The sequence below is a fragment of the Chaetodon trifascialis genome, chromosome 8, assembly GCF_039877785.1.
Source record: "Chaetodon trifascialis isolate fChaTrf1 chromosome 8, fChaTrf1.hap1, whole genome shotgun sequence".
Classification (NCBI taxonomy): domain Eukaryota; kingdom Metazoa; phylum Chordata; class Actinopteri; order Chaetodontiformes; family Chaetodontidae; genus Chaetodon; species Chaetodon trifascialis.
This window is the reverse complement of record NC_092063.1, coordinates 6,694,266-6,704,660: the sequence shown is the minus strand read 5'-3', so window position 1 is coordinate 6,704,660 and position 10,395 is coordinate 6,694,266. Positions and strand designations below refer to the sequence as shown.

Here is a 10,395-nt window from a genome sequence, read left to right as displayed (position 1 = left end):
GGACAACGATGTGAATTTTAATGTGATGGTGGCACTGCATGAATGATCACTAAAGAGTGCGAGTAGATTTAATTGTACTTTGTATAATTTCATTAATAGCACATTATATAATTATTAGTTCCCAAAGGTCTTTCGTAATGAGTTGCTGCAGGGTTGTCCAGGTGTGAAAGAAAAGACAACCTGTCCATGAGAAGCCTATGCGTCATTGCTTCCTGAAACGTTTTCCATTGATAGGGTTGGAAATGCCATGACATATAAATTCACGGTTTCTGCTAGCATTTCAACACAGGCTCTTTTTCATTGCTAATCATTGACACAATTCAAATGGTCGTATTGCTGGAAGAATCTCCACTTCACCCATTAACTCGAGAGGACATCCTTTTCAGTTAAGCAATCCAAAGAGGAGGGAGCTAAAAGCTTTAAAAAGAGACCAAGAAACTCATTATACTACAACAAGCATCCACAAATCTTCACCGAGCTGCTGTCCCGTATTTAAAAGCAACCCTTGGCAGTCTGTTTCACTGAGGTACCTTCGTTGTGGCCAAGATGTTTGTGGACGAGCGGATCCTAACTTTGTTCAAAAGGAATGCCCATCACACGCTGACCTACTGGAGCGTTTTCTTCAGCTTTGGACTCTGCATTGCTTTCCTCGGACCTACAATTTTGGACTTGCAGTGTCAAACAAACTCAACACTTAGCCAGATTACCTGGGTATTCTTCTCCCAGCAGTTCTGCTTGTTGATTGGCAGCTCCGTGGGCGGTGTTTTCAAGAGGACGTAAGTACGGTGCACCCACATCCCAAGACTCTGCTGTGTTTGGTTGCAAAATAATCTGAAGATAGATAATCTTTACAACTGTGTCTGTCTCTTTTCTTTCTTAAAGGTTGTTCAGTGCTCTATCTGCCTTATTTATCTCCGCTCTCATCATCTCTGTAATATTTGCCATCATCCCTTTTTGCAATAATGTTCTCGTGCTTGCCATCGCCATGGCAGTGTCTGGACTGGCGATGGGCATCATTGACACCATTGCTAACATACAGCTGGTGACCATCTATCAGAAGGACTCTGCTGTTTTCTTACAGGTGAAAAAGCCTCTGCTTTATCTGTACAAGTCCTGACATGATAGCATCCACATTTCAGATATTATATAAATTATATTTTGGAGAGCTTCAGGAGTATTTGATTTGTCTTTCTCTTCAAATGTAGCAAGTTAACAAGAATTTTGCAATTGCACAGTATGTTCAGTAGTCAAGTCATGAGCCAATCATATAATATAAACCACAGTAAGCCATGTCTCTGACCTTTGTCTTTTTTACAGGCTCTTCATTTCTTCATTGGGTTCGGAGCCCTGGTGAGCCCACTGATTGCAGATCCTTTCCTCTCAGAGACAGGCTGTGGGAATCACACAGGGAATGGCACTGAGATCATGCATCATTTCAGGAACATGCTGAGAAACAGTCCGATTGCAGAGCACAACATCACTCAGAGCCACTTGCCCCATGAGGGAGGGGAAGAAGAATCCATTGTGCAGTACGCCTTCTGGATCATGGCAATCATTAATGTAAGACACTGAACAGATATATATGAGAGATACCTGATCACATATTTCATTTAACTGTTGAAAATGACAAAAGGTGAATGTTATTTGTGCACTCCCAGCTGCCCGTGCCCATGGCAGTCCTGTTCCTGATGTATCGGGAGCAGCTGATCCCATGTTGCCCCAGCAGCAGTCCTCGACTTCTGGACAAAGATGAACTAGCAATGGAGAACCAGCAGGGGGCCGAGGGCCCTGACGTGGAACCGAAGGAACACGAAACTGGAGGTGAAGACATGGAAAAAGAGGATTTTTATATAGGAACCCTATTTCAAGATGAATAATGCATGCTTTCCTCAGTGGATTTTCAGTCAGTTTAGATGAAAAAAAACACAATAAATGCCATTTTGTGTGCTACAATCTGTCATTTGTGACTTTTCACTCTGTTACAGGCCATGGGGATATCTTTAGCTGCTGTCAGAATGATAACCTGCGCGGGCTGCCAATATCCTTCTTTATGATTCATATCCTTGGCGGGATGGTGCTCTTCATGACCGATGGTATTGTGGTGAGTGAGGGGTGCAGATGAATAATATAACGAGCATTTCACAAACTGTGTTCCGCGTGAAATTTTATGAATGCGTACCAAATCCATTTCACATAAAACACAGAGAGTAAAGCACATGAGAGAATCTGCCTTTTCTTCTCAGGGTGCATACGCCGGCTTTGTGTACACCTACGGTGTGGCACCACCTCTGTCGCTGCCACACAAGACAGCAGGATACCTGGCAAGTATCTTTTGGGCTGCGATCACTGCTGGGCGCCTGTTGTCCATTCCCCTCTCGTACCGTTTCCAGCCTGTGAGACTGCTCATGTTCAACATTGTAAGTGCCTTCACATTATAGATGAGACGTACACGATAAAAGCTCGAACGATTTGTGATATCAACACTGAATTGATTGTACTCTATTTTCTTTGCTTTCACAGGCAGGTGCTATTGTTACTGTGTTGATGCTGCTTATTTTCTACACCAGCAGCATCTTTCTGTTTGTTGGGACCTGTCTATGTGGCCTTTTCCTCAGCAGCATATTCCCCTGTATGCTTGCCTATACTGAAGACATCCTTGATTATCAGGGTACAGTGAAGTGTTTATAGCACAATGATGAGTCGTGGAGTCAATAAAAGCAGAGGAAATAAACCATACATTTCTTTGTGCAGGATGTGCAACATCAGTTCTGGTGACAAGTGCAGGGATGGGAGAGATGGTAATGCAGGTTCTGATTGGCTCAGTAAGTCCAATAAATGCATTCTTATAGAAAAACTTGCAAAAAAAAAAAGCCCAGTGGAGATTTAGATTCATGTTCAGTAGTTTAATGTTGCTGTCTCATCCCCAGATTATGCAGACTGAAGGCAGCTACAGCTTCATGCTGTGTGGAATGATAATCGCCTGCATCGGTTTTATCCTCTTTATCGCTCTCCTGCTGTTCCATCGAATGCACAGAAATTACCTCACAGGTTCAGTATCCACCAGCACCCTCATACACTGCTGCTGATGGTTTGTGTTCATTCGTTTCAAACTCATCACCTCCCGCTCCAACCCCCTCTGCATCCCAACAGGAACCACGAAAAAGTCAGCCATGGTGGAGGAACCGGCAACGGAGCAGAATGAATCCGCCAGAACAGAACAGAAAGAGGAGAGCGAGTCCAGCTGAGAGCGCCAGCAGCTGTTTTGTACCTTACTGGCTACTGTAGAGGAGGAAGTATTACAACAATCAATTGTCAAAGACATAAAATGTTTTTTTTTCCAAAACCTACTGAATGAATGTTGTGCAGACATTGTGCTGGAAATGACGTGGTATTTGCAAAGCAAAATGTGCTACGGTTATAGTTCACACTCTTTGATTGTTTTGTAAATCACCGACAGTTTTCATTACATTGTGGATTGGTAGTCTGTTTTGTATTGCATCCGGGTTTGAAATTCACAATACAAGGATAATGATTAGAATTGCATGTAGACTACATTTTTTCTGTTGTCCATTTTAATTGTAATTTTTTGTTTTGATAATGTTTCATGTGTCTTTTGCATAGCTCGCGTCTACGAGGCAACATATGTAATGTATGTGTATTAAAACAGGGATCAAATACAAAACTTCTGATACATTTGCTCCTGTCACATTCTGCTTTCACATTTTATAATATTTAACTTTAAAGTCTTGACAAGTAATGGATATTGAGAAACACTTTTAGCTCAGAGGTAATTAACACCCGCCAACAGATTGGCCTGTCAAATGGTAAAACAAGTATTCTGTGAGGTTCTGTTACTTTGAGCTGGAAGCTCTCGATGTTGTCGTGGCCCACCCACTGGTTTTCCTTGTAGGCATATGGCACATCCTGGGCTTGGTTCCAAACCTCAGTTGCTCCATCTTTCAAAGTCGTAGATCAGTAATTTCACAAAACAATGCATTCATGACAGTCTAGGAACTCATCAGGAGTCCAAACAAGCTTTTTCTTTATTACAATGATGATGAAGTGTCCCTCAAAGTGAACGAGTTCTCCAGCCTCTTGCGTGGGCTGTCTTGGAGTTTCGGCATCAGCAATAGGTGCTCCAACGCCATAGCAGGGTTCCTAAGAGTGATGTCTTATTATGCAAACCAACAATCAGCCTCTCAGTCCCGGAACAAAGAAACTGGAAACATATGTACATGGCTCTGGAACAACTTTTGTGGATGTAGGCAGTACTGCAGGTGTCTTTATAAAGGCCTAATTTCGGTCAATCAAAACTGTTCCTGAGCATGTTTAAGAACTCAGCCATGTGTATGTTGCTGTGGATAAAATTGGACGTGTCACACATATTGCTTTAAATGCTTGCTGGCCATGCTTAGATCCTGATAAGCAGAATCAATGATGTCCTTTCCAGCCGACACAGCCGCATACATCAGAAGAAAAGCCTTGTTGCTCTGCTTGGCCTCACTCTCATCGGCAGCTCTCTACTCCTGTTGAATGTCAACGGATATAAAATATTTAGTGTTAACTGAACTCCGGGAATCACAATCTGTGATTTGTAACATGGTCAGGTTGTGAGTTTTTCTTTCATGTATCTTTTATTCAGCAAGGTACAGTGGGAACCCCCCCCCACCCCCCCAGGGATTTATTGTGTTGCCAAAAACTCAAGGCAAGCTTGAACAGGTATATTTTCTATCAGGTAAGAAATTATTTAAAGTATACAGAAGAAAACCTGAGAAAAGTATTAACATTTTTCTTCCGTTTGGCCTCCTCTGGATATTCTCAGTCAATGTCAAGCCCATCAAACTCATACTTTCTCAGGAATGAAATGACTGAATTGATGAGGCTCTGACGATTGGCAGGGCTCAAAACCATTTGTGAAAACCTAATGTTGGAACAAATAAATGCATTAAAACTGCAAATATCCACTGTTTAGAGTGGTAAGTCTGCAGATATCTGTAGATTATCCCACCCTGTAGATCAAATTTCCCTCAGTCAACAGACAGAATAGTCTTTAAGTCGACATTTTACAGAGCAGGGACAAATATGAATGACTTCTATTTTGCTAACTGTGCTTTATTAATGAAACTTTAGTTATTTCCTTTTTTACAAGTGAAACAAACACTTTTCATTGACTCTCTTGTTTTTCAGGGCATTGAACCACGGCATTCAAACTGTAAAGCTCCACATCATTCCACTCATAGGTGGCCAGTCGCTTGTTCTATCTGGTGGTGAAGGCATGCAGAAGATGGGTGCAGGCGTGGGTCGATGTCATTGGGCGTATAATTGGTAGGAGGTTTTCTGCACTGCACCCAGTTTGCGAAGCATGACAGTGTGAAGGATGAGCCCTTGATTCAAAGGAAATTATTTCCAGACCAAACACATGATGCAGTGCCATTTATGGCCATAGTAAGAAATATGTACAAGGATGCTGTATCCCAAATTCAGGTTGCTTACCGAGCTGCATGTGCAGCAGCAGAGCCAGAGCTGTGAAATTAAGAGTCACATGGTTATCTTTGAGCAACAAGACATTTACCAGAAAAAATGCTCAAAACTGCCCTCTAAACATTGATGCACTATACTGTATATGCATTCATTCGTTCATTCATCTTCTATACCGACTATCTCGGGGTTGCGGGGGGACTGGAGCCTGTCCCAGCTGTCAACGGGCGAGAGGTGGGGTACAACCTGAGCCGGTCGCCAGTCGATTGCAGGGCAACATTTAGAGACAGACAACCATTCACGCTCAGACTCACACCTAAGGACAATTTAGAGTCACCAATTAACCTAATGAGCATGTTTTTGGTCTGTGGGAGGAAGCCGGAGTGCCCGGAGAGAGCCCACGCATGCACAGGAAGAACATGGACACGGAAGGGCCCCGCCCAACCCAGGGATCGAACCGGCAACCTTCTTGCTGTGAGGCACGCGCAGTAACTGCTGCTCCACCGTGCCGCCCCACTGTATATGCAGTTTGCACTAAATAGCAATTACCAGGAGACCATCTGCTGCACATGGAAGAGAGGAGTGTTTCACACTACAGCAGCACAGAGTACAGTACCCATGACAACTAGGAAGTTGTCAACAGGTGCACTCACTTGTATGCACACCCCATTTGTTTAAAAAAACAACAGGTCACCTGCCCAAGAGGTGTTAATTTGCAAAAGACTCTTTCAGAGAAGATAATCAAATGTGCTTATTCGAGGAGAAATATGTGATCTTATCACACCTGCAGGCATATTCACCACAGGTGCGCTTTCTCCTGAAGGGCTCATTTATCCAAACCAAGCAGAATCCAAAGCAAATTCAATGCAGAAAATATGAAAGACTTGTTACAGAAGTTACACAAAACGGCAAAAAACACAGAAGAATTTGTCACAAATGTTTATGTTTGTCCAATTACGGCTGTCCTGCTGCAAAAATTGTAATAAATATTCTCAGCTCATATCAGAAAGAAGAAAAATCTGTTTGTATAAATCCTATTTTCCAAAGCGGCGTATCTATGCATGGAAACAGGAAAACAAAAGGAGAGACAGATGTTTATTTGTTAGGTACCTAAAGTGCATAAATCTGTGATATCTTATCAGATATTCCTTTCATGTCGTGCAGTAAATGTACTCACTCTGTGCAGCTGTGACATAAAACATTAGAAATCAACCCAGACAAGCAACAGCTAAAATTGCCTTTGAATCACTGTCTAGACTGCAGATACGTGATGATAAATATGTTTGACAACTCTAATCAGGATGAAAGGAGGATTCTGATGTGTCATGGAGAGGGACTCGCATTAAAATCCAAAGCATCCACATGGTAAATGGAGAACTTATCTGATCATTTAGCTTCCATTATAATGCAGCCTTCTTATCTAACAGTTTACTGTATGCAATACTTAAAGACAGATATGCTGGTGTCAGCAGAAAACAACCTGGCTCAGCCAAAGCCTCGAAGCAAAAGTAAAGCCATTTGCTTTTCTAGAACAACCCTGATTTTCACAGCGTTTCTCAAAAATTAAAAAAGATGACAAATAAATGCTGCGGGCTAGAAGTGAGATGTTTCATTTAGCCACTGATTTTCTTAGTTAAAAGTGAAAGCAGTCCAATTCAAGTTTTCACCAGGGTTATTTCATCATCTCAGGGAAGTTAAAAATTCCCCTGAGGTACAAATCAAATCTTAATCTTTCACGTCACACGTGTACTTACATTATACGTCTGCTCGGTTAAAGGGAAAATGATGCTAATACTTTGACCTCATCTAACAGCAGCCTGAATATTCACAAGCTTAAAATGAGTTTCATAATAAGTGGTAGAGGCTAGTCAGTCTTGTTTCAATGCCACAATTACCAGCTAATACTACCCAATCCATGGGTTTAAGAGGTTAAATAAAGCACAGTTACAGAGGGGGTTTTCAAATACAGATTTGTGCCTGTCGGTGTTGAAACCTTTGTGCCGCTTTCTTACTCACCACCATGTGTCACCGACACAGTTCCGTTTTTTTCTCTGTGGCTTGACCTTAAAGGACACATTAGCGTCACTCCAGTGTCCTTATGAGCTCACAAATCCGTGAAAATCTAGAAATGTACTGTGAAGTCCACCGATTTCAACTAAAAGTAATGGTTTATAATATGGTGCATGAAGTTCAGTGTGATCCAAAGACATGTCAGCCAACCTAAACATGAACCGCACTCTGACAAAATCAAGTCAGATTACACAACTATAATATATCATGCCTTATTTGTTATTTAAAGGATTTTTCTTACCATAATTGTTACATTGACAAGCCAATTTAATTTGGACTGAAAAAGTCTTTATTGGTTTTTCTTATATGGACTATAAAGGAGCAATTTGTTAGCTGTTACAGAGAAAAAATTATCAATTAAAGATCAAGATGAAACGACCGAAATGCATCACGAACTGTGACATAATCAAAGATATTAAGTCAACTCGTGTCTGCATGACTGAACTCCTCAGAAAACAGCACAGTCCAACACTGCGAATGTGATATGCAAAGCCCGTGAAAAGAAGTCTGAGAGTGTAATCGTTTATGATAATACATGGCATTAGTTATGTACGTCATTATAAAGCCATTAAAAATGTACACGGGCTCAAAATGGTAAAGAGTCAAATTAGATGAACGAAAGCTGGAGGACATACTCAGACAAATGCAGCTGATGGGAGGCAATGGCGCAAAAGATAATATTGTTTGTCCCACAGCAAATGATGTCTCCAGTCAATATTTTAAAAACATTTTACAAAGTGTGATTATGCTACACAAATAGATAGATAGATAGATAGATAGATAGATAGATAGATAGATAGATAGATAGATAGATAGATAGATAGATAGATAGATAGATAGATAGATAGATAGATAGATAGATAGATAGATAGATAGATAGATAGATAGATAGATAGACTGTTGAGGCTTCCTCAAGACAGATTTCTGTTCAACAACAGGAAGACTGATGCAATGCGTAATGCACTACCCTTTTTATATTTTTTAGAATACGCTCACTGAATTTTGGGTTTAGCACTCCAGTGAGAACCCTGTTGCTGAAGTGAAGCCTCCTTCCTCAGTACTGCACTGACCATATAATGCCCTCTGACAGTCAAGTCTTTAGTGCCACCTGCTGTTTATGTAAATGAACTGGCCGTGCAGGTGCCACTCCAAAGTGTCTTAAGCAGAGGAAGACAAGAGACAGGAGAAATTTTTATGCACCGTGGGATCTCAGCACAGCAATGCCTATGCAAACGCAAACCTACGCAAGTAAACATTATTAAGTCCTCGATTTCACCACCTCATTGCACAACTTCACCACATGGGAGAAATAAGAGGAACCCTCTAAATGTTGCTCACTTTGCTTCTGCTTCATGCTGTTCATTCCCACCATGAGGACCTCAGGGATATTACTTGGCTTCTTTCATGGTAATAGCTGCTTTTTATATATATGCTGTGGCTGTGTAATGGCAGGCTAGAAAGAACAATTAACTCACACCATCATGTGAAATCTCTTTTTGCATTTTGCAGCTCCAGTTCTCTGTCTCTTCTGGCTTACAAAGCATGCAGTGGACTCGGTTCTGCTGTCTGCTCCAGAGGTGGTAACAGCAGCATACGGGGGATCCGTGACAGTCTCTTGTCAGTACGACAATCGGTTCAGAGAACGCTCTAAGTACTGGTGCAAAGGAGAGATATATGAATTTTGTACCATAGTGGCCAAAACACCCAGGAGCCGGCCGAGTGACACATGGTCCATTGTAGATGATAAGAGGGCAGGAGTCTTCACTGTAACTATGACATCGCTCACAGAAAAGGATGAGGATATGTACTGGTGTGTCATTGCCAGATATGGAAAGAATGTCTACACTGGTGTAACGCTCCGTGTCTCCCACTCAGGTATACTCTAGCTGGGTTAGCCCAGTCACTTTGTCATATGCGATGCAGTGCGACTGCAGCTTCTTGATTTTCCTGCTTTGATAGTACTAATTTATCACTGACCCAGAAAGACAGAAGCTCATATAACTGACTCTAACTTCTAGGCTAAACTTCATAGTAATGATTAGTAGTGTAGTGTATAACTGTATTTTCTAGGAGAAAGGTGTTAATGATTTTTAATGCATATGTTCTTTTCCACAGTGACAACGAGCCCCACCACCACACCAACCAATTCATCACCAGTGACACAAGGTGATTTAAGGTGAGGATATGCTGTGCTGAACAGTTAAATGCCACGTACAACAAAAGTAAATCATTCTAATCCCAGTTTATTTCTCTATTCGAACCAGCTGGTGGGCGACTCTGCGTTGGATCCTCTTTATTTTAATGTTGTGTTGTTTGGTGTCGACACATATCGTTGCGTGGAGGATATGGGCTGGAAAATGCGGCAGCGCCAACCATTTCAACATCAGCACTCAAATATTTATGACCGCGTTTGGCAAAACCATAATTTCAAATCATGGGTGAATTAGAAACACGGTCATACCGGGGCTGCAAAATCATTTCCAGTGGACGCTCTATTAGTGTGTGAATTAAGCTGATAAATAAACCAAGTGAAAAAGCTGCTTTCAGACTCTTTTTTTCTCTGTATTTAAATGATTAAAAGCTCATTAATTTCAGTGCCAGGGCCTAAGATAACTTTGGGTCCAACTTTTGAATATCCAATCAGTTTAAAATTAGCACCTCTGGGGAAATGAGGCGCTCGGTTCTCATTTAATTTACTTGTAGATCTTATATGGACAGTCAGAGAGGACAGTATTCTTTTTGCATTTAACCACCTGTTTCTAGGGGGTTTTACAACATCGGTCAGCGTTGTACTCCAGGGATCTGAACACCGTGCAGAATAAAAATCCCTTCATGCATAAATGGAAG

At 41.5% G+C, this 10,395-nt stretch overlaps 2 protein-coding genes and 1 pseudogene across 2 annotated transcripts; 2 read left to right on the top strand and 1 right to left on the bottom strand.

Annotated features, from left to right (window-relative positions):
- The first annotated feature begins 546 nt into the window (after nucleotides 1-546).
- On the top strand, nucleotides 547-3,245 carry mfsd4ab (major facilitator superfamily domain containing 4Ab). The gene is made up of 10 exons (XM_070968893.1): nucleotides 547-776; nucleotides 883-1,081; nucleotides 1,318-1,560; nucleotides 1,659-1,821; nucleotides 1,986-2,101; nucleotides 2,244-2,417; nucleotides 2,521-2,668; nucleotides 2,752-2,822; nucleotides 2,928-3,048; nucleotides 3,151-3,245. The coding sequence occupies exons 1-10, from the start codon at nucleotides 547-549 to the stop codon at nucleotides 3,243-3,245; spliced, it is 1,560 nt and encodes a 519-aa protein (XP_070824994.1).
- A 536-nt stretch (nucleotides 3,246-3,781) lies between these two features.
- Nucleotides 3,782-6,098, bottom strand: LOC139335312 (acidic mammalian chitinase-like; annotated as a pseudogene).
- A 2,794-nt stretch (nucleotides 6,099-8,892) lies between these two features.
- Nucleotides 8,893-10,193, top strand: LOC139335338 (CMRF35-like molecule 1). Its single transcript, XM_070968895.1, has 4 exons — nucleotides 8,893-8,955; nucleotides 9,058-9,423; nucleotides 9,664-9,724; nucleotides 9,813-10,193. The coding sequence occupies exons 1-4, from the start codon at nucleotides 8,901-8,903 to the stop codon at nucleotides 9,988-9,990; spliced, it is 660 nt and encodes a 219-aa protein (XP_070824996.1). The 5' UTR covers nucleotides 8,893-8,900; the 3' UTR covers nucleotides 9,991-10,193.
- Nucleotides 10,194-10,395: the final 202 nt, after the last annotated feature.

Coding starts and splice junctions, on each gene's coding strand:
- mfsd4ab (XM_070968893.1), top strand. CDS start 547: ATGTTTGTGGACGAGCGGATCCTAACTTTGTTCAAAAGGAATGCCCAT. Junction 2,669..2,751: donor AGACATCCTTGATTATCAGG/GTACAGTGAAGT, acceptor TTCTTTGTGCAG/GATGTGCAACATCAGTTCTG. Junction 2,823..2,927: donor TGCAGGTTCTGATTGGCTCA/GTAAGTCCAATA, acceptor TCTCATCCCCAG/ATTATGCAGACTGAAGGCAG.
- LOC139335338 (XM_070968895.1), top strand. CDS start 8,901: ATGCTGTTCATTCCCACCATGAGGACCTCAGGGATATTACTTGGCTTC. Junction 9,424..9,663: donor GCTCCGTGTCTCCCACTCAG/GTATACTCTAGC, acceptor TCTTTTCCACAG/TGACAACGAGCCCCACCACC. Junction 9,725..9,812: donor GTGACACAAGGTGATTTAAG/GTGAGGATATGC, acceptor TATTCGAACCAG/CTGGTGGGCGACTCTGCGTT.